Source organism: Watersipora subatra, chromosome 4, assembly GCF_963576615.1.
Source record: "Watersipora subatra chromosome 4, tzWatSuba1.1, whole genome shotgun sequence".
Taxonomy (NCBI): domain Eukaryota; kingdom Metazoa; phylum Bryozoa; class Gymnolaemata; order Cheilostomatida; family Watersiporidae; genus Watersipora; species Watersipora subatra.
This window is the reverse complement of record NC_088711.1, coordinates 62,714,915-62,740,118: the sequence shown is the minus strand read 5'-3', so window position 1 is coordinate 62,740,118 and position 25,204 is coordinate 62,714,915. Positions and strand designations below refer to the sequence as shown.

Sequence of the window (25,204 nt, the reverse complement as noted above, 5' to 3'; positions counted from 1 at the left end):
TAGAAGTTTTTGTACTCAATAGTTTGTCAAATATTTGATTTACTAGATATTTTACTAGCCAGATAATTACTGATTAGTATTTATATATATAGCAATGCTTTATGTTCTCTATGCATTAATTACAAAAATAGATCTACAAAGTTTCCTTCATACTATATACTGTTGTTTTGCTCACCCGCTCGACGGAGGGTCAACTCCGCAAAACAACAGTTGGTCAAGACAGGCTAACTATCATCAAATACTGCATAACTTTTTAAGTTTGTACTCATTAGTTTGTCGAATATTTTAAAACCATTACTGAGTGATTAGGAATTTGATTTGCACGCACCAGGCAAGTGATTAGATTTGTTGCTCTCATTTGACATGAACAGGTGTGTAATGTTCCCAAAAACTTCTAATAACATTTCTATCACCCTTGTTATTTGGTCTTGTTGTTTATCCTACAGTCTGCCAGAACCAAAATTAGAAATAGCCACAGCACAAAGAAGTGCGATGATTCAAAAGGGATTCAGAATACAGGCAATATTATTTCAATAAACATAGTTCCTGTTATGACACGCTGCTACCTTTGTGATATCACTGCTGCAATCTTGTTATTTTGGCTATTTTTTACTCAGGGAATCACAATCTTTCTGGAATTTTCAACACTGTATTTTGTCAGCAAGTGTTTGTCTTCATCACTTTTACACCAGAGCTTCAACTGTCAAGATGTGCGTTCTCTGGTTTACGTATTTCAGGTAGATGTTATATCTGACAGTGACGATCAATTATATCTTACTCATATTACTCAAGCATATTATACATATATTCTGTAAGTATTTTTATATGCAAGTATACAGAGTTTCTACAAGTACTTAACTAACTCTCTTCTGGAAAGGTGCAATAAGGTACGGTTATACATTTTTTGTCTTTTGAATTTGTTGTAATTGCATCTTAACTATAATCACCTTTATTTTTGTTGTTATTTTAAACCCAACATTACTGTAAATATACTTGTACCTTGCTTGCAATGTTTCATTACTTATATCATTTTATGTAGCAACATTATGTTAGCTAAATGCATATATCTTTGTAGTTTCACGGTGTTCTGCGGTGTGTATAAATAAAGCTAAAGACTACTCGGTTTCCATAGGTTGAAATATTTTACTATTCAAAAAGTACTGACAAGTTGAACTCAGTTGAAAGACCTAATTATTATTAATCAAACGAAAAAGCTTTTATTTCTCAAGATGAAAATATACAGATCATGGACTGAGCATACGAGTGGAGAGGACAACTCCAACAAAATATTATCTAGTTGATTCGCTGATAAGACATGAATACCGAAAGAGGTCAAGATAAAATGTACTAAAAATATGTAGAAAGACTGAGTAATAAAAATGAATCTGAATTCATGTTTGTATTCAAGAATAATGTTTCTGTCAAACTTATTACCGATGGTAATAAAATACCCATTCATACCAGTAAACAGACAACTCCAAATTCTCTATCCTCACCCTGTTCAGAGCTAGTTTTTTTGAATGTCATTAATTAGTTTCTTCATAATATTCATAGTATGTTCAAAAGACATGGTATAATATTCAAGTGCCAACTTATAGTCACCCAAAGAGTAATATGCTAAGGCAATGTTTTTATACTCATTAAAAATACCAGTACAGCTGGTCAAACTATTTATCTGTTCGTAGGCATGTAAGGCCTTCTTGTGATACTCTAATGCTGATATGTAATCACCCAGAGCATAATATGTTGCACCAATAGATGAGTGCGTGACTGGGAAAATTGGATGGTAGCTATTCTCTCCATACACAGCTCTCCACATAATTATTGATTTCATGAAATAAGCCATTGCTAGCTTATAGTCACCCATAGAAGAGTATGTTGTACCCAAATTGTTGTAAGCTCTAGCAATATCAGCATGGTTGATTTCCTTCATATACACCTCTTTTAGAATAGCCAATGACTTGAAGTGATATTCTAAAGATTGTGTGTAGTTGGTCAAATCAGAGCATACACACCCAATGTTGTTGTAGCTTCCAGCAATATCAGTATGACAGGCATCTTCACCATACACAGCTCTTCTCATAGCAAGAGCTCTATTGTGGTATTCTAGTGATTGCTTGTGGTCACCAAAAAGGCGATATAGTAAACCAAGATTATTGTAACTAGTAGCAACAGCAGTATGGTTAGTATCCTCTCCAAAAAGAGTTTTTCTCATATTTAGCGCTTTGGTACAGCTTTCTAAGGCAATCATGAACTTTCCTTGGTGCAGATGTAACATCCCAATGCAATTGTAGCTAGTAGCAATATCTACATGGTTGGTGTTTTTTCCATACATATGTTGTCTCAAATGTAAGGCCTTCTGGAAGTATTTCAACGCTAATTCATAATTACCTAAATGAGCGTAAGTTAGACCAGTGTCATGGTAGACATGAGCAATAGATGCATGATTAGGGACCGGCTCATATACAGTCTTCAGCATGTTTAGTGCCTTTATATCATACTCTAAGGCTAGTCTGTGATCACCTAGGTCACTGTATGTCCTACCAATTTGTGCATAACTCATAGCAACTTCGATATTATCGATGCCTTTGCCATACAAAGCCTCATTCACAGCCAGTGCCTTGTTAGCGTACTCCAGCGCCTGTGTATAGTTACCTGATAAGCGGTGGCCTGAACCGATGTTACTAAGACTGGCAGCTATGTTGGGATGATCGATATCACCGTAGACACTTGTTGTAGCTTTCAAAGCTTTAGTGAAATACACTTTTGCCTTTTCATACTCACTCAAAGCCATGTAGACTGATCCGAAATTGGTGTATGTGTCTGATGCATCCCGATGATGAGTTTCTGTTTCCACTGCATGGTTGTCATCGCTTGATAATGTCAAATGGCCATCGACCTATAGCATTAGAAAAATACATCGACAAAGCACAACCTATACGAATGCTAGATGTTTAAGCCTTCAAATCTGTGAAAAAAACATATAGTACCTTCCCCAAGCTTATTTCAAATAATATTTCAAGCTATTATCAAGGTTTTTCGCAACATATTCCCACTAAAGAATATCCATTTAGCCATATGATATGAATGATAATGTTGTTAATTAGTGTGCAAGTAGAGATATATGTTTCCTTGCCTATAACTATATTTTACACGACTAGGATCCCTAACAGCTAATTGTTAAATGGTGCTCAACCACAACATCAAGAAAGTTAAAAGATCAAGCATGCTTGGTCTTTTAACGCTCAATGACTTTTTTAAACTTTTAATACTCAAAACAGCAACTGATTCTGAGACTTCGAGCGCTATGACACCTATGATAAGAAAATAACAGGCTACAGAAACAGTTATATTACAAACATCAGTCTAATCTCATATGCTACTACAGCTTTTGCATTTCATCGAGTTATAAAGAGACCCACCTCTCTAATCCATTGCTTTGCAGCTCTGTATTCCCCTATTTCTTTGTGGCAGTGTGCAGCCAGAAGCTTCCAGAACTTTTGCTGCTTTTGTTCTAAGAGGAAATATTGAAAATACTCTAATGCATATTTGTGGTTCTGTGTGTAGTAGAGAAGATATGCACAGAGTTCTATACGTTTTTTGAAGGTCTCCTTTAGAGCATCTAGTTGAGTAGATGTTGAACTGTTGAGTATCACACGGCACGAGGAGCAGCTGATTGAGTCAAGTGGTTTACCAAGTGATTTGTTTATCTCAGTTTTGGCAGCAGAATATTGACCAGTAAAATAAAGAACTTCTGCTTTCACCCAGAAATCATTTTTGGGAACTTCGATATTTGCAAGTAGTGAAGATGCTCTACAATGTTCTTTGCCATCTGTGGAAGCTGTGAGAAGCGCCATTTTGTATTTCACAGATTGTTTGATAGGAATGAGTAAGCAGCCCATAAGTACTACCAAGTGAGCTGGAACAGCATAAGATAACTTCTGACTACCTTTATAATACTGGTCAATCTGTACAAAATCAGTCTGTGATTTCATCTTGAGATAAGCTGAAGTTCGTATGTATATAGAGAGAGCGAGGATAATATTCAGGTACTGATGAATGTCTGATGACAGAAGACCTTGCTGTCGAAGCTCTGAATAGATATCCCATGAATGACAACAACTGAGTCCAAGACACATCTTCATGTTGTTAGCGAGGAGAGTCGGATATCTGAATATTTTTTCCTTTACCTTGACATTCAGATTATCTGGTGGTTGAAACTTAACAAACTCGGGTAAAAAAACATGTTTTTCCATGTCTTTTGCAAACATTTTAAAGCGTTTCTTTTCGACAGTTCCCTTTTTCTTTCGACACTTTTCATACGATGCTCTTGCAGTACTAAACTGTGTGTAAAGCTGGCTGGAGCCTTGTTCATCTTCATCAGAAAGCAAAACTATGGTAGAGGAGAGCATGTCAGATTTATCTGCTAATTCATCAATTGGCTTTTCCGCTTCTGTTTTATAGAGTTCCATGAGCTGTTCTACTGTTAGTATCAAACACAAACCTCTCTTCTTGCCATTACCTGTTGGGATGTTACCAGAATTTGTAGTGATTCCATCTATTCTGTATCCAGTGACAGCCCTCTTAGCTAGCTTACTTAACTCACTATATGTCTTCAACTCATCGATATCAAAGGACTTCAGAGGACTTTCACCTAGATTTCCTATTCTGAAGTAGCTGTCTACCGCTAGTTTTTTAAAGTAATCCGATTCCTTCTCCACAATGATGGCATATTCTAGATCGGAGTAAGGAGTTGCATCCCCCTTTGCTATGGAACCCAATCCGATGATGGCAAACTTACATGGAGATTCTTCATCTTTCTTCTTCAGCACATCAATGCTTGATTGGAGAATCATTTTAGATACTTGAGCGAGTTCCTCACTGCAAGTTTTACTAGCTGAGAAGACCTTCTCACTGAAAGCTTTAGCATTTCTAAGATTTTTTTCACTAAAGATGTCATCAACATTCAATCTATTCACTAGGTTATCGAGGATACAAAAGTTTTTTCTGGCATCATCTCTGTACTTCTTCAAGAGGGCTTTATGGTCACTGATCATCTGCTGATGTTGAACATAGCTGAGAGGATGGTTTCCTTTGTACCAGCTCTTTTCTATATCAAAGACTAGTTTGCGTCTTTGAGGATTTGTTTCACGTGTCACACAGTAATTGGCTAGCCCGTGAGCCTAAAAGGTAGACATATAAATCCCATATTGTGTGGATAGAATAACAGCCAATTAATTACAAGAGGCTATTAAAGTAATACTTACTTGAAACAGTTGAATTAAATTACCGATTAGTGGCAGAAAAGATTGTAGTATTGACTTTCATAAATAGTTTTGTGGGCTTTAAAATATGATATATATGTATATTAAGCACATGTTTGAGTTTCACAAACCTTTAATAGTAATAAACGGAAAAAATATGTAAAAATATATGCTAAAGAATGAGAGTAGATGATTGAATTCCTATACAATCGTACCTCGACATACGAATGTTCCAACATACGAGAAATTTGAGATACGAAAAAGATTTCGAGCAAATTTTAGCCTTGAGATACAAAACAAATTTGAGATGTGAGCATACGAGACAGATCTAGTAGAGTAGTGAGAGGTCCTTTATGAGAAAAGCATTGCTCAGTCTTTCTCGTTGGACCAGTTTGAAAATTTTTAAAAAGACCGACTAAAAGAGAAGGTGAAAGCGAATCATAAAGTGCCAAAAAAATGGAAAAGGAGACAAAACTATAACTAGATTTATTGTAAGATTAAAGCTTATTTTCAAGTGTTTGCTCAGTAAGCTAAGTTTATTTAAGCTAAATTTAAAGTTTATGTTATGCTAGCCTCACAAAAGTGTAGCGTACCGAATGTGTTGCCTTTAAGTATCTCATACACAACCATTAGCCGCTATCGTCTGTCTCAAAGGTAAAACACCACACAGTGCTGTACACAATAATGCAGCATTCTATTTCAGATCATAACCACTATATAAGTATTTATTACTTTGTGAGTGTAGGTGGTGAATTAGAGTAATTGAAAACATGTTTTCTGTCATAATATCCTGTTTTTAAGTAGTTTTGCAGTCGATGTGAACCGATTAATTTGTATTTAGTTATTTTATATAGGATAAATTGATTTGAGATACAAGGGAATTGAAAGACGAGATCGGTCCTATATATGTTGAGGTATAACTGTAATATAATTTGAAATGCTGTCAAGTTGATCTTTAACAATTGTAATAAAAAGGAAAAAGTAATATCAATTTTAATTTTTATACTTAAAAGCAAACTTTGCGCAAAATCAATGTTTGTAAAAACAAACCTCAATAAGCTGCTAAAATATACACAAGTTAGACAGATACAGCACCACAACCAATGGCTGGTGGGTTTGATAGAAAAAAAGTGATGTTGAAATAGAGCATGTATTGACTCTATTTGATACTCAAATGAATTGCATATAGACTGCAACACAACCCTCACTAGCAATATCCATAAATAGCTAATAAGTGTAATATTCATGCCATCACTTGTCTTAATCATCAACTCTGCCATCTACTCAACCTCCTTTTGATTAGCAGAGAAGTGCCAAGTAACTCTTGGGTAATTATAGTAACATGTTCAGGAGTAATACCTGCAAATAATGCCTCCAGAGTCCAGAGGCCTCAGCTTTCTCTTTGTATTCTCTAGCTAGCTTGTCTAGTTGGTACAGCTCACAAGCCATTCTGCTTTCATATGTTAGACTATGATTTCTTTGTGTTCTCTGGGTTTTCCTGTCAAATGTATAACTATGCAAGATACCTTTGGGTGGTGTATATAAGTAGTGGCTGCAACCCTCTCTAGTTCAACTGGTGTTAGTTAATCTTTCCTACTTAATACTAAGTGACACTTTTAGGTAGCGTTATCTGTTTGGTAATAGATGTAACACTCGACATCAGGTGAATAATTAAATATGTTTAATTATATATGTAACACCCAACCTCTGGCAAACAATTAAATAAATTTTATTATAGATGTAACATCTGACCTCAGGCAAATAATTAAATAAATTAAAGTCTATTTAGGAGTCGCGGTAACCTCAGGTAAGTTGTGATATAATTTGGCACATTAAACTAGTAATCTATAAGTTAATATATAAAATCAAACCAACCAGACAGCCTGTGGTGGAGAAATAGAACAAGAGAACTACTATAATAGATATAGCAGTACCCAATGACTACAACATAGCCAGCAAAGAGAAGAAAAAAGTGGAGATGCATCTCCAAATTAGAGAGGAGTTTGAAAAGCGCTGGCATGTAAAAGCACCTGTAATCCCAGTTGTCATTAGAGCATTGGGTGCAATAACACCTGCACATCTAATGTGGCTTGGTCAAATACCGGCAACAGTCAACACAAGTGAGTTGGAGAAAAGCACACTATTGGGAATGCTAAGATCTTGAGACGAGTGCTTAAACTCCAGGTTTCTGGTTAGAGACCCAAGATAGAGCTTGAATAGATATTACTACCCGCTTGAGTAGATATTACCAGCCACTTTGGTTAACCAGGTTGAGGAAAACATTATAGAAATATTTACATACTAGATGAATTTCCAGCATTGCATGGGTAATAAAAAAGTTTTTCCACAAAAGTTGAAAACTTCACATTTACAGTGTAAATGTGAAGCCATGAAAGGTTGGCATGTGTAATAAGCATGTGCCCAATTTATTCCATAGTATAGCCGATTGAACACCGTATTGTAGTGTATAAATGCCTTCTTGCAGAACTGGATGCTACCATTACATCACTCAAGAGCCCTAACAGTTCCCTAGGCTATTCCCCATATACTGATTACTCATGATGATCTCTCACGGTGCACAGAACTGCTGAGCATACTAGCAAATATTTAGCATGTGTAATCGTGATAAGGACAGACAAGATTGCAGAATGATAAAAACGGCTTAACCCAGTGGTTACATGTGCATGTTTGTAGATTTGCAATTTGCATGTCATTAGTTCAAATCCGGTGTGAAACAATTTTCTATAAATAAATTTTTGATCGCTAGAACTGGATACATGGCTGACAGACAAATAAACAAATGACATACATTGAGATTTATGTGTATACATGATTGAGTATACATATTTAAATATATATATCTACATATATACATACATTTATATATTCATATATACAGTAAAATCTCTAATTGAACGCCATCTCCAATTGACCACCACCATGAGAGAAAAGTTGAAAAATAGAGCACCACTCTCCAATTGAACGCCACTTTGACATTATTTGATCTTTACGAGCCCATAGTATCAACTGATCAGTAGAAAAGTGTTCTCAAAATCTTATTAATAATGAATCGTGTATATTAACAACAATTAATTCTCTCGTTGAATAATTCCAAAGCTTTTCGTATTTTCCGTTAAAACTTTAAAAGCAACACCATAGAAATAATCAATAACGGTCTCAGGCTAGTGGTAGCTTTCTATCTAACGCAGTCTTTTTACTTCAAAGTAGCCTACATATATACAAAAACAGCTTAAATTCACGATGCTAGATGAACTTTCAGAGCAACGCTATAAAAATAATTACTGTCTCAGGCTAATAGTAGTTTATTGTTTAACGCGGTCCTAATACTTCGAAGGACATGCATATAAAAACCGGTTTGCAAGTTTTGGACCAAAGATTACGTTTATTGTGAGCAAAACTTTTACGCGTTGCATTAGTAATAAATGCAACGCATAAAAGTTTTGCTTGGCCAAAAACTGTTTGGACGCTAATATTGACTAGTTCAGCAGTGCAGATGAAGAGTTGAAGCCAAAAGATATTGTGGAAAGTATTGGACAGCTAAAAGATGTTCGTTCCATCAAAAGCAACAATCAGAAAGCAGCTATCCGAGCAACCGATGGAAATATTTTTGTTTTAAAAATGTTATTATTTGTTTCTGCATGTAATATAATTATGGTTCATTTATGTCACTTGTTCATGAATATATATTTGTATCATTTGATAGATTATCATTATGTAACTTATAAATATGCAGATTTACAACATGTTATTTACTAGCATCCTGGCGGCTATATTGACACGGCTTACAATGGATTGATGCTCATAACTCCACTTCTATTGCACATGAAAAGCTAGTTTCGGCTGCAAACTGTAGCAAACATATCAATGAGTGCAATGAGCTTGTATGCAACATTAATAAATATAGATATAAAGTAAAAATATGTCTTCAAATTTAGAACGAAATAAAAATTGAAAATGCCAACAAAGTGCAAAGAAGGACACAGGCCATAATATCATCGCAGGCCAATGGCAAGCAATAGATATCAACTGGTAGAGATATTTCTCAGTTTCTCGACGCATATTTATTAAAAGATCTTTGACAAGTTGGAGGTAAGTTAACAGTTTATTGCATCCAAAAGGTTTAACACGGCTCCACCTGAAGACGAAGGCAAAATATAGGCGACGTTTGCTTCGCTCGTAATAGACTAAATTTATCTTCCCAAAGTTCTGACGAGCCATTTGAAAAATACACCGCCAGCCTCTATTTGAACGCCGCCTCCAATTGACAGCCTCTATAAAAGAAAGGTTGAAAAATAGAGCGTTATGGCATTAAATTAGAGGTTTTACGGTATACATATGTATATGTATATACATACATATAGGTATATTTGTTTATTTGTCTGTCAACCATGTATCCAGTTCCAGCGATCAAAAAATTAGGAATAGAAAATTGTTTCACACTGGATTTCAACTAATGACATGCAAGTTGCAAGTCTACAAACATGCACGTGTAACCACTAGGTTAAGCCATTTTTATTATTCTGCACATCTTGTCTGTCCTTATCACGATTACACACGCTAAATATGTGCTAGTATGCTCGGCAGTACTGTGCATTGTGAGTGGTCGTCATGAGTAATCAGTATATGGGGAATTATCTAGGGAGCTGTTAGGGCTTGTGAGTGATGTAATGGTAGCATTCCAGTTCTGCAAGAAGGCATTTATACACTACAATACTGTGTTTAATTGGCTTCACTAAGGAATAAATTAGGCACATGCTTATTACACATGCCAACCTTTCATGGCTTCACATTTACACTGTAGTTAGCGTCATGTGTGTAGCCATACCAGAAGAAATATATATATACTTGTATATATATATATATGTATATATATATGTATATATATACAAGTATATATATATTTATATATATATATTTATATATATCTATATATAAAATATATTAAGAACTGAAAACTTTTAAAACATTTTACTACTTAAAATTTCATGGTTGTTACCATTCATCAGGTAAAATTAAAAGATCATTTTAATTTTACCTGATGAATGGTAACCATGAAACTTTAAGTAGTAAAATGTTTTAAAAGTTTTCAGTTCTTAATATATTTTATATAAATGCTCTACTTTAATATTGAGCACTCTCTTCTAGTGAACTGCAACCTTCTTCTTCATCAGTATATATCTATATATATATATATATATATATATATATATATATATATATATATATATATATATATATATATATATATATATATATATATATATATGTATATATATATATATATATACCCATATTTCCGAGTTAGGAGTTGAATAAATATATACCAGTTAGGAGGTTTCGGAATATAAGGGATTAGGAGTTAACGCAAATATATATGGGTAAGCCTCCTATATGGTCTAATTTATCTACATTGTAGATATATATATATTTATTCACCTCCTAATTATTATATATTTTTATGGAAATTTTAGAAGAATATGGTATCATACAATATATATTCATCGCCTTATCATACTTTGTATATATGCATACTAGAAAAACTGTCAAAACTTGGAGAATGTCTAGATGGTTGTTGTAAATTACATATCAATTTGAAGGTAAAATAATTCATACCTCAATGAGTAAGCAAAAATAATGATTACCAGTCAGCAGATTGCTACAAATTACACAGAAATTAGAATGTTACCATTGTAACTTATGTAATAGTTACAATGGAAACATTACATAGCATGGCATAGCTTACATACCCTTTAGTAAGATGCCATAACTTATATCATTTAGGAGTTTGCTATAACTTGTTTCTTTTAGAGGCTGCTCTGATTTACATATAATAAAGTATGTTGCTATAACTTATAGATCACTTGAGAAATTGCTATAATTTGAATTTCACATAGTTGGTAGCAATTATCTATATATCAGTGAGGAGGCTGCTATAAGTTATATATTATTTAGGAGGCTGCTGCTATTTATAAATTGTTTTGGAGGTTGCTATAACTTACATATCATTGCAGAGGCTGCAATGAGTTACATATAATTTAGGATGTTGCTATCACTTATAGATCACCTAAGACCTTGCTATAATTTGAATTTTCCATAGTTGAAAGCTATTATTTATATATCAGTTAGGAGGCTGCTATGGATTATATATTAATTAGGAGGCTGCTGATATTTATATATCATTTAGGCGGTTGCTATAACTTACATATCATTGCAGAGGCTGCTATGAGTTACATATAATTTAGGATGTTGCTATCACTTATAGATCACCTAAAACCTTGCTATAATTTGAATTTTCCATAGTTGATAGCTATTATTTATATATCAGTTAGGAGGCTGCTATGGATTATATATTAATTAGGAGGCTGCTGATATTTATATATCATTTAGGAGGTTGCTATAACTTACATATCATTGCAGAGGCTGCTATGAGTTACATATAATTTAGGATGTTGCTATCACTTATAGATCACCTAAGACCTTGCTATAATTTGAATTTTCCATAGTTGATAGCTATTATTTATATATCAGTTAGGAGGCTGCTATGGATTATATATTAATTAGGAGGCTGCTGATATTTATATATCATTTAGGCGGTTGCTATAACTTACATATCATTGCAGAGGCTGCTATGAGTTACATATAATTTAGGATGTTGCTATCACTTATAGATCACCTAAGACCTTGCTATAATTTGAATTTTCCATAGTTGATAGCTATTATTTATATATCAGTTAGGAGGCTGCTATGGATTATATATTAATTAGGAGGCTGCTGATATTTATATATCATTTAGGCGGTTGCTATAACTTACATATCATTGCAGAGGCTGCTATGAGTTACATATAATTTAGGATGTTGCTATCACTTATAGATCACCTAAAACCTTGCTATAATTTGAATTTTCCATAGTTGATAGCTATTATTTATATATCAGTTAGGAGGCTGCTATGGATTATATATTAATTAGGAGGCTGCTGATATTTATATATCATTTAGGAGGTTGCTATAACTTACATATCATTGCAGAGGCTGCTATGAGTTACATATAATTTAGGATGATGCTATCACTTATAAATCACCTAGGACCTTGCTATGTTTTAAATTTTCCATAGTTAATAGCTATTATTTATATATCAGTTAGGAGGCTGCTATGGATTATATATTAATTAGGAGGCTGCTGATATTTATATATCATTTAGGAGGTTGCTATAACTTACATATCATTGCAGAGGCTGCTATGAGTTTCATATAATTTAGGATGATGCTATCACTTATAGATCACCTAAAACCTTGCTATAATTTGAATTTTCCATAGTTGATAGCTATTATTTATATATCAGTTAGTAGGCTGCTTCGAATTATATATTAATTAGGAGGCTGCTGCTATTTATATATCATTTAGGAGGTTGCTATAACTTACATATCATTGCAGAGGTTGCTATGGGTTACATAGAATTTAGGATGTTGCTATGACTTATAGATCACCTAAGACCTTGCTATAATTAGAATTTTCCATAGTTGATAGCAATTATTTATATATCAGTTAGTAGGCTGCTATGAATTATATATTAATTAGGAGGCTGCTGCTAGTTATATATCATTTAGGAGGTTGCTATAACTTACACATCATTGCAGAGGTTGCTATGGGTTACATAGAATTTAGGATGTTGGTATGACTTATAGATCATGTAAGAGTTTGCTATAATTTGAATTTCATTTAGTTGGTAGCTACTATTTATATATCAGTTAGGAGGCTGCTATGAGTTGTATATTATTTAAGAGGTTGCTGCTATTTATATATCATTTAGTAGGTTGCTATAACTTATTTATCTGTTATTATTACTTAACAAACATAATTTATATACTAGTCAGAAAGTTGCATGAAACTATACAACTTGTATCTTATAGTGATATACCTTTCACATTTGTAAAAAGCTATTTAACTTAAATATAGGTTCTAGAGGTACATATGGCGTATACAGTGTACATACTTCAAAAAGGCTATGATCGATTATGTACTATGTTGAGAAGGTAACATAACTTGCACACATTAGCTAAGAGGCCATAAAACCTCGTTCTCTTTTAGCAACTTATACGCATAATGACTTTTCTGACTTATGACATATCAAAAAAGTAACAAAATTATCTAAAAACACTCACAACATTTTACTATAGAATCTACTATATCTTTTTGCCTATTGGTGCAATTATGAGTTGTGGGCAAACCGGCCTCTGTTGCACATTTCCAAGTATTTTTTTCTGAAATAATTTAATTGTGGTTAAAACTTACATATTGTATAGTATGTTAAACTTTAAGGTAGGATTCCATAAATGTGTATATAAAACAACAACAGCCACTATGCTTGATACCAAAAAATTCAACTAGTCAAGTACCATAGAATGGTTGTTGCTTAGTCGCCAAACGGAGTAAATTTATTCAGACGTCATGTTTAATGCGATATTACAAAAGCCTCAACGACAAGAAGACCCTGCTGCCAGTTTAATTTTGCAGCTTCTTGAGTAAGTTGTGGGCTCGGGCATAAGTCATCATTATAATTTTCAAACACCAATTTCTTTTAACAGTATACAGCTCTGACATTGTTGGTAGTTTGCATAAATCATCCGATCATGGCTTTTTGAACGCTCCATTTTCTTTTAGGCTGCATAACTTTCTACTCACTAAAATAAACAAATAATGTAACTCAATATTTATAAATATGATCTATGTTATAGTTTCTTATTCAGTCACATATCGCTGCTGCACTGCATACAAAAACTTAAAAAAATTAGTTGGAAACAATGCATGGACACAACTCAGTTACTGTGATTGCTAAAATGAAACTCACACATTTTTCCTTGCTGTGCATATTATCTACAGTAATAATATGATTTACTTGCACAACATACTTAGTTACTCAATCTAACATACAATAACAGCAATTTCTTTCTATTCATCTTAAGCCACTCTGAGAATGTTAAGTAAAAACATTTTCCCACTCGGGGATGGAACCTGGAGAGTCAAGTTGCAAAACCGGCACAATACCACAACACCATAAATTGGGTAGATTCCAAACAAGCCCATTGTGTCTATGTAGAACCCAGAGAAAAAATTAATGTCACATAGAGAGCCAATAAAAATACAATAACATTCTATTTTGAGGGCATTTTCGCTGCTAAAAACTTCTTTTTGACTGCAATTTATTGTTAGCGATGATCAGTCGGGCTGAACCTAGCACGGCACCAAATTTTTTCTAACTTTAGATCTCTCGACTTTGGGTGGTTTTATTGATCAATAGTAATACTGAGTCCTATTATTCACATTGTACCAGTAATAATAATGCCCTGAACTGTCAAGAAATTGATAAAACATTCTACTCAGACACATTCACTTAAATTTGGAAAATGACCCAAAAAAAGTTATTTCTTATTGTGTAGTGAATTTCTGATTTTTTTAGTTAATCCAGCAGATTACCTGGCATAATTACTCAACATTTTGCTTGCATAACTAGTTCAATGGGATTATTGAGGATTAGGTTTTACTTTGATCATTCAAAATAAATATGAACATTCTTTGTCTTGTAATACAGGTCTGTTGTAAAAACTAGCTCAGTTGATTAAATACTCTGGAGCGGCGAGCGGAAAAACTAAAATTTGGTTTGGTAACTAGTTTTACCAACATAGGCCAGAGTACTGACAGCAATAACTGAATAGAACATGGCGTTTAATTAAAATGTAACATAAAAAATGTTTTATTTTGTTTTGGTAAGCTTGCAGCAAAAATGTTTGTTTTGCACCTAAAATATTATTTTGCTCCAAATACTTTACGAAAAAAGTGGTAATAACTTTATTGATGCAAATTGTACTGAAATTATATTTGCTACGAGCACCAATGGAAATCAAAATAAGTAATAAAATTCTTACAGACCTTTTAAAAAACAATTGCCTTTGCTGCTACAAAGCAGTGAGTAGACCCATAGGAAAAGAAGTACATGTTCTTATACTGCTAAAACTACCTTTGGCTCAGAAATCAGTTTTGAACAAAGCAATGAATTATAATATGCATTGGCATAATGTTGTGATGGCTAGGAAACAAAGCCGGGTCTTGCCCATGAGGGTAATTTAGCTAATGTAAATAGATTTCCTACACTATCTAATTGAAAGCATCAATGCAAAATCTAAATACATGTAACTACTTACTAGCCATAGTACAGAGTGACCTTTTATTGTTGGTCCACATAGCATCCGTCCGCTTTGAGCATCTTTAAATTCTATTAAAGTGGATTTCATTATGAGTTCCTTTGACATTTCAAAGTACTAAAATGGGCAAATACAAATTGCAATTTTAAGGAACTATTCAATTGAAGTCATATGCCACAAAAATTTCTCTACGTTGTTTGTAAAATATTCTATAAGTGCTAACATTACATTTGTTTTAATTTTTAAAGTTGACACCAGTAATTTAGCAAATTATGTAGCTTATTAGTAAAACTTTTGTTAACATCGGCAAACAAACCGCATAAATGCTGTCCAATACCGAAGGCCAAAAATAATAATATATATTGCTATTTATGTTTTTACCAATAATCTTGCAGTTTTGTCTTTGTATTGCAATTTATATGCAACCTATTGTATTTCAGGTTTGAGCAACTATGAGTTTTAGTAGTGTTCTGACCCTTCCTATCAGGTGGTTTCAACATTTTGAGGTAACAACGAAAAGCCATGAGTTGAATTTCTAACAAACTATTAAAAGCAAGTCATTGCGCAACTTCAGCAGCATCTTATATATATCATTCGCCAAACTCATTGTCTTGAATCATCAAAGTTCACCAAATCATTCAAAAAGAAATACAAATATTTGTACCGCTAATTATTCTATAGCTTAAAGAATAGCGAAAACATAATATTATTATGTTTTATTAGTTTTCTTGAGGCGTTGACTAATGTTATAAAAAAAGAATCAAGGAGACTGACCCACTAAGAGCTGAGATATAGCCAGCCAAACACAGGTCTACCTAATAACGAATCAGAGGAAAACCCGTCGAAAATCCGGAGATATATGACATATGAAATCGACTTATTGGTCATGTGCCGGTGTTGCGCACCCTTACCCCTGTTACATATAATGATTGTTTTAGGCTACGAGATGTGAAACGCTTCTCGCGATAGTAAAGAATTTACAGACTAGCTCTGGTTTCTCAGAAAAATCAAGCAAACATTGTGTGGTAAAGGCATTTGCTCACAACCCCTCGCCATGATTTTTCAAAACAGAAGAGCAGATTTTGACTATTGTGCTTCAAATTTTAACTCGATCTCTTCGGATCTGAAGAGATCGAGTTAAAATTTGATAACCTCTGTTCAACGAACAGCCTGTGTATAGTCTACATGCGACATCCGCGATTTGCAGTTTGTTTAGAATAAGAAATAGGATTGTGGATTTTTGTTCATTCATCATTTTTCTACTGTGTACCTATTGCAGCATTCAGTAGATTATCATGACTATCGTCACTATTAACAGACGGTAAGTTCACTATAGCTATAATTTTAAAAAAGAATATCTTGACCGTGCTGCTCTTGCTGTATGAAAAGAAAACGATAGTTTTTAATTTGATTTTTCTATTTATCTATTATCTTATCTGTAATTATTTTTATGATTAATATAATAATCATAATGTATATTATACAAAATAATAATATAACTGCGTATGGAATAAATGATGTAACTAATATAATTTGTACAAAAGTCCAATTGATAACCGAGATTAATGATTGATTTAATTGATTCCATTTATTAGCTATAGTTAAAAAAATCTGAACAGCGCTAAAGATGAGTCTGAATAAGGAAGCTAAATGGGAGAACAACAAAACTGAGCTGAACTAGCAAGATAGCGAAATGTTGCAAAATGATAGATGCGTGTAATCATTTTATGCTAAAACTAATCTACACGTCAGAGGGACTGGTTCGGAATTCTCAGAGCAGTGATTGTGAGGCCCAATTTGATTGTTCTATACTTCCAGGGATTAAACCAATTAAAAGGCCGTGATTGTTATAGGAGAGCACATTAGTTGGTTTAATTGACCAATGGCACACAAGTCGATTTCATACGTCATATAATGATGATTACCAAAACGCTTGTTTTTTGGTAGACTTGGGTTTGGTAGCTTCTGGTTGGTCAATCTCCTTGATTCTTTTTTTAGAACATCAGTCAACACCTCAAGATAAATAGTAAAGCATAATAATATTATGTTGTAGTACAAGACTTTTTATGGTATTGACAGTGTTGTCCGAAGATTTCCCTGTAAAATTACTCTAAACTCACAAAGCAATTTGAAATTTTTGTTTAGGACTTTTCAACCTGAAAAGAAACATTTAGGTTTCTTGATTTACTAATTTGAGATTCTTTCTGATTCTCAAATTAGTTAGTGCTATTATAGCTTTCGCAAGTACATCCAGAATTGAAAAACAGAGAATTACTTTTTTTGATGACAGTATTGATGATTGTTGATGACCGATTCAGGTTTTAGTGATTACACATATAATAAAAGTAGCAGCTCCAATAGTGACTCCAATGGTGGTCAAAGTAATAGTTTCGTAAGAGTAAGTAACATGGCAAAGCATCGTTTTTTTTAGCTTCGAAGTGATCGTAGCTTCACATAGCTTTAGCAATGCACAAAGTAGGAATGCATTAAGTTTTTTGAATAGTACTATTTTTAAACGTGTTGGAAAAATAAAATCTATAACAAAAGTGTTTTAGATAGAATTTGAAGCTAATAAAAGTTGAACATATACTATGAAGCGCAATCGACAATTTTTGCCACTATAATTAGAAGGGTTAAAAACTGCAGTGCCATGGCATTCAAACAAAGGTTTTACAGTAATCTTATTTCTTATAAACTTTGTGAAATAAAACTTTTATTAATGTGGCGCGCTCTTGTGTAAATTAACCGTTAATCAGCAACATACCTCCTTCAAGAAAGCGTCCAGCTGTGCTTTGTACCATTTTCCATCTGGTGGATATAGTGCTTGGATGCGGTGACCAGGTTTCTACCAAAATAAGCAAAACAATTTGAATAGCCCAAACAGATGTTATGCAGATTAAAATTAATGGAAAAGATGCCTGATGTTTTTAGGTTTTTCAGCAAATCCGTGTCCATACCTCCCATTACTAAAATTCCATGAAACAGTAATAATTTATCTCATGCGATATTCTTCTACAAAATTGAAACATAGATTTTAAAGCTTCAACAATTTAAAGGGTTTCATTTACTCCAGTCACTTACTTATGACTCAGCCTCTAGTTTAAATCCGTATCGAATTACAACTAAAATGCATCAACTTGTTAATTACAATGAAAATAATACATTATCATAACTTTATACTGCCCTAAGCAAGCAAAACGCCCTATCTGACAAGTTTTTCAAAATTCACTTTTTTGTGCTTTAATGTAATTTAGGTTGAGATCTAACATGTCTCGAAATTTCATATATTTGAGACCACCAGAAATAGCACTTTTCACAATGTGCAAAACGCTCTATCCACATTTACCACACATAAAGTGGCAATCAAAGCGCTCTATCTGCAGATACAGCGTTTTGATTGGCCTGAACATACACAAAGTTGGACATTATGAACAGCATTATGTAATCAAAGAGTATATAAACAAAGGGAAGCGAAACTGAAGCATATATAATTGGTTGTTTTAAGGCAGCTCATACAAGCTATTGCACTTCTAAGTGCTCAATCTTATTGCTATATTTTTTATCATAATATATTTATTATGACAGGACGATATCTAAGTGACAAAAGTCTCGATTTAAAAATCCAACTCAGAGAGTTGATGAAAAATTTGTTTTAATTACATGTCCATTGGAAGGTTTTGCTTTTTTAAAATACTGACATTATTGCACTCAGTTGTTTGTTTTAAATTATTTTCAATAAAAGCGTTTGATCTTTTTTAAACTATTATTTTACTTATTCCTTTCATTTCATAACATCAGGTTTGAAGGATACCATGATCTTTGATCATCTCTTAACTTTTGAGCTGAATATGGCTATTACAGGGCTTTAATCTATGTGTTGACTGGATGAGTAATAGGAATTGCAAAATATATCATTTTGTTGACTAATTGCGGATTAATATCAGAATTTAAACTTGTAATCCTTTGATAATCCAGTCATGGCAAATGGTCTTGTGGCAAACTAACAATGAGAAACCAGTCCAATTAAGCAATCAAAAGGCCCTATCTGCTGTGATAGGGCGTTTGATTGCTTAGTGCCAGCTTAGTAAATTGTCAATTTAAGCAAACAAAATGCCCTAAGTGAAATAGCTCCTTTGATTTTAAAGTTTCACGAAAAAAGTTTTTTGCTAAAGATTGTTGGATATCTCACCATAATAAATAAAAATCAACTAAAATACTGCTAATACTGATGCCAGGCTCGACCAAAACGCGTTTGTGCTTGTGCTGAACAATTTACAAATATCAAGATACAGCGTTTTGCTTGCTCAGGGCAGTATAGTATACTAATAATTCTGCCTGTTTGGTGCTATCAATCAGCTAACACTACTAATCAGAATAAAAAACATCCATAATTATTTTATTGCTTTTTAAAAAGTTACAAAAGTTAGGAGCATCGACAGTCACAGATATTCATCCATTGCTGGCTACCATGCTATATGTTACCATAATTATTTTAATGTGTGTCGGTTAATCTCACAAAGCTACCCTCGTGTATAATTACAATGTTATCATTTTATGAAAATTAGTAATAATTTCATTCTTTTAGCATTATAAAGTTGGGGTTTCTTGACCTTTTTAACTTGACAATATTACGATCCTGCAATTAAGGCAGTAAAATCCAAATCGAAAATGGCTGCGAAAACCTATGCATTGTTGTTTGCCGTCGCAATTTGATGACATGAGTAAGTTGCTTAGAAATAGTATTTAAAACGGCTCGCCCTAAATATCAAAATAGGCCACTACCGGTCTAACCTTTTGCATTGGTATTGAGGCGAAGTAAAGCACTTTTCATGAGGACTTTTCACCATAATATGGTACAATTAATTCAGTGACAAAATTGGCAAAAGTAATATAAAACAATTGTGACAAACAAATATAGCAATTGTGACATGCTTAGTCTGTTCTTCTGCTGCTGCAAAACCCTAAATGGCTAGACGCGTGAAAAAAGCAAAGATTTTAGCAGCTACAATCTCGCTAGAAGGTTGAACTTATGTGATGAGTCTTTAGGTTGTGTAGGAATGAGAGGTTGACTGGTTTCTTACAATCTATTTAATCAATTGACTAGCATGCAAGAAGGGGTAGCAAGCCATGCCACATTAGGAGAATGAGTCACTTTAAGCACAAACCACAATTGCATAAGTACATAGGTGATTTCTGCTAGTAAAGGTGCGTTTACACCAGGCCGATTTGTCGGAGTTGTTTCAACTCCGACAAAATCGGCCTGGTGTAAAAGGCAAATCGGTTGTAAAAACTGCATCGTCTCCGTCAAAGACACAAAATCGGTGAAATGCTACATACTATGTTGGTCCGATTTTGACGGCCGTCCTTGTCGGAGTGAAACAATAAATTGACCAATCAGATCTCGTAAATTTGCAAAACTTCGCAATTGCGCGGGTAATATCATTAGCAATTGTGGCAATCATAAAACATGGCTGTTTATTCCGTTGTTCCTAAAGATCAGTTAAAATTAGCATTGAAAACACTGAGCTCTGAGCAGTTAATCACAGAGTTACAGCCACGGTTCTACATATGGAACCATACGCATCCGGAGCATTTTTCACGGGCTCAAGGACAGTATGTGGATTTAGCCAAGTCGCTGAACAGTACAGGTTAGTAGGTCTAGCAATAGTGCGCAGTGTAGTGTTATCTATTGTGTAAACAGCTGATCTAGCAAAGGTAGTAAACATGTAGTAATTAAAAATTATTAATGTTTATGTTAATAGTTTGTTTATTACAACAAATTTAATAATGATCGCTTTTATTTGAACCCTCGCCAAACTGCAACCTATTTTCATCAATGCTGATGGTTTTATTAGAGATCACTCTCGTTGGTTTACCTACACAAGAATTCAATGTGTTAATTATTTATTTAGTTTTTTGTCTCATTTTAGTTCAAATTGTCAAAGCCAAGTATCAAGGGCTGCGCACGTACTGGCTTAAAGAATACAAAAAAGTACTCAGTTCCCAGAGGTCAGGTGCAGGGGCTGGAGATACTTATCAACCTTCTTGGCCATACTACACCAGCCTAATGTTTCCTGCAGCGACGGTGCATGTCAATCAGACTGAGTCTAGTATTGAGATGCCTAGTGAAGGTACGTAGTTCATATAGAGAGTTTTATTATTTGTACATGGTACATGTAACAATACCCACGCTACTGTATGACAAATCGACAACTAACTCATATTCGTCATCTTTTTCAGCACCCACAGACTCAGCCAGTCAAGCTGACATGAATAAATCCGATTCAGCAGTGTTAGCTGTACCAATTGCCTCGTCTCCCAGTCTCGAGGAAATGAATGGTGATAGTGCGCCTGAAACTGCAGTTCAGCCATCCCGGTCGCTCAAGCGCAAGAGGGCGGAGTCTGAAGAAACCAGAGCTAAAACCTTAAAAGCGATAACAGACACTATGATGACAGTGCAGGAAAGTAGGAACCCAAAATTGGATGAGTATGACTATGCTGGCAAGATGATTGCTGAGCAGCTCCGCCAAATCTCAAATAAACAAGTAGCCTCGACCACATTGTTGAAGATTCAACAAATTCTTCATGAAGCTCGGTTTCAAGAGCAACCACCGGCACCTATATATGGCCAATCAACCGAAGCGGACACTGATCCGAGCTATTTAATATTATAGTACTAACAAGTTTTCATATAATCATAAACTTATATTTTCTGCATATATATACCTTTTTTATGGGAATACTAAAATTCTCATGTACAACATGGTTACCTACTGTTCATTTGGTCCATAACCATATATTATATATTGAATGTATCCCTTTTTTGTCCTTATTTTAAATATGTAAATCAAACAGTTTATAAAATTATGTATTTAAATAACTATGTAGGCTAAAATCTGAACATTTCATTTTTTTAATTTGCAACATTTCAAAAAATTGAAATGATCAGAATTCAGCCTACATAATTATTAAAAATTATAATCTAACAGCTGCTTTGTTTATATATGTGAAACAAGGACAAAAATAAGAGTAATTTAACATATAATTTATGGCCATGGACTAAGTTTACAGACTATATTTACAGTGGATAACACAGTTTGTAAATGAGATTTTTAGTTTTTTAGAAACGTGGTCCAGTTTATTTTGCACACCACTGTATATGTCATAAGTGTGTGATAATATTTTTACACAGATCAATAGGACTCAAATATTCAATAAACATGCACTTTACAAACTGTCTGTACCATTGAGCAAAATGTTAACTGCTGTACGGTAGATGGCAAACACCGTAATTGCTTCCAAAAAATGAGCTCTTGTAGTGTTGGTTGATGTACATCGAATATAATAACTCATCAATCCATGACTGCGTTACCATTGCTTGACAGATCTAAAACATAGGTAATTCTCATTCACTACTGCAAGAGACAGTCTTAGATATGCTCACCAAACTACAGGTGAACCGTGTGAAAAATTTTGAAATTATTGCAATTATTTGTATCCCTGCACACAAATTGCTGATGAGAAATGTCAGAACACAAGAGATGAATTTCAAGCAGCCTAGTTATAAAATGCTTTAAAATCAAGCTCACCTGTATCATTGTAACAATGCGTACCCTCTCTGCCACCAGACTGCTCCATCTTTGTTGAGATAATCACAATACTGTTCCCGAACCATCTTAGCAGCTTCAGTTGGTCTAACGGGTCGAGCTTCAACACTAGGTATAGTGTCTGCTAGATTAGACGGTTCTCGAGGTAATGGTGGCACTGTTCCTTCAGGAGGATGGCAAGAACTACGAATCAGATTGTGCAGAGCGCAGCAAGCCAATACAATGGATCTAGTTTTATCTGGCTGAAGGTCAATGCGACGAAGTAAAATTCGCCATGTCGAAGAAAGAATTCCAAATGAGTTTTCAATTAGTCTTCTAACCCGTGACAACCGGTAATTAAAAATTCTTCTCTCATCTGTCAAAACCCTTTTCGGGTATGGTCGCATCAAGTGAGATTTTAAAGGAAAGGCCTCATCGGCTAGTATTACATAAGGTAAAGGTTCTTTACACCCTGGCAGCAAGCGGGCAGGCGGTACGTTAATATTATTGCTGGTCAATGATGCCTGCAGCGTACTGACTTCAAAAACACCTCCATCTGAAGCTCGACCTTGTGCCCCAACATCAACATACGTAAAAGAGTAATTGGCGTCACACATAGCCAGCAAGATAATTGATTCCTGTCCCTTGTAGTTATGGTACTCAGACCCAGCACGCCAAGGCTTGTTCATCATCACATGTTTGCCGTCAAGGGCACCAATGGCATTTGGGAAATTCCATTTCTCTTCCAAATCAGTCGAGATGTTGAGCCATTCTTGCACACTAGACGGAGTTTTAATAAAGTCGTCTTTTAAACAATTGTATATTGCTCTTGAAGTCTCGGAAATTATTTGTGATAAGCTAGCAACTGAGATATACCATTCATAATGCAGTTGAGTTAAACTAGAGCCGGTAGCTAAATATCTCAGTGTTACCATCAATCTTTCTTCGGCAGTAATAGCTTCTCTATAGTGGGTATCTAGCTTCTTTATTTCTAGCTCCACTTTCGATAAAACTAAGCAAAACTCTTCTTTAGACAATCGGAAGTAATTTTGGAACGTGCCAACCCGGTTGGACGGTAGCTTGTCATCGCCAGTAGCATCGATTAGCTTGGGCACAGTTGAATAAAAAGCACCATGTATGGTACGTGATCCAGTAATTGGACCGACCCATGGTTTACCCTTTCTCAAATCTTCCTACAAATATACAGAACATGCAGTAGTACAATCATGTGAAAAGTCGGTTTGGGTCACAAACCGAGGAAAGATTTTCCCGAAAATTAATAGGCAATATATATATATATATGAGCAACCTTTATTGTGATAATCAATAGTCATATTTTACAATATGTTTTCCACAAGGTACCACAGCTAGTAAACTAACTAAAAAGCAATGTACAACAAAAAGTATTGTTTAAACAAAAATTGGACAAACAAAAACTCCGTGAAAATAGTTATGCATATCTATGACAACAAATTTCTAGTTATGAAAACAACCAACGTATAATGTTAAAATAGGTAAGACTAGATGGTTAATGGTATTATTGGTCAGAGAATAGTAGGTGTAGTTTGAGTTTGGTTTTAAAAGATTTTACAGGTGTTGTAGGGTAGAACACATGTAGGCCATATATAAGATAAGAATGGATAAAATTATAGTAATATAGTCTGGCAATATCAAAGTTCATAAGATGACGAATGTTATAAAATAAACGTAGGTTAGATGAGGTTATTTGACATGAATGAGATGTGGTCTGGTTGATGACAAAGCCAAGTAGTTTAAAAGTAGATTGCCTTGTTAGGGTACTGTCGAATATAGAAACTGTCAGAGGGAAATGCAATGGTGGATTTACTAAGATATAGTGATATTTCGATAAATATTAGCAATATTTTTTCTAACGGTTTGTCTAACCGGGTACAGTGACAATTAATAAAATTATGTAAATTTAAACATTGATGAAAAACCGTAAACAATATTGTTAAATTAAATGTTAACAATATGAATAGCTTAAATAATTGACTATACAATGTATATCCAAATTAAAATATGCGCACGTACCTGTTTTTCTTCGACTTCATCTAAAATTATAACGGCTGCAACTGCAGCACAACATAGTAGTAAATCGTCGTTGTCTTGTTCCAT

General features: G+C 34.1%; 2 protein-coding genes across 2 annotated transcripts; one reads left to right on the top strand and one right to left on the bottom strand.

The window, feature by feature from the left end:
• Positions 1 to 21,593: 21,593 nt before the first annotated feature.
• Positions 21,594 to 22,354, top strand: LOC137394929 (uncharacterized). The gene is made up of 2 exons (XM_068081706.1): positions 21,594 to 21,613; positions 21,723 to 22,354. Exons 1-2 carry the CDS (start codon positions 21,601 to 21,603, stop codon positions 22,154 to 22,156), a joined length of 447 nt encoding a protein of 148 aa, XP_067937807.1. The 5' UTR covers positions 21,594 to 21,600; the 3' UTR covers positions 22,157 to 22,354.
• A 496-nt stretch (positions 22,355 to 22,850) lies between these two features.
• LOC137394461 (putative nuclease HARBI1) lies at positions 22,851 to 25,204 on the bottom strand. The gene is made up of 3 exons (XM_068081184.1): positions 25,121 to 25,204; positions 23,096 to 24,261; positions 22,851 to 22,869 (listed from the first exon to the last, which is right to left on the bottom strand). Exons 1-3 carry the CDS (start codon positions 25,202 to 25,204, stop codon positions 22,851 to 22,853), a joined length of 1,269 nt encoding a protein of 422 aa, XP_067937285.1.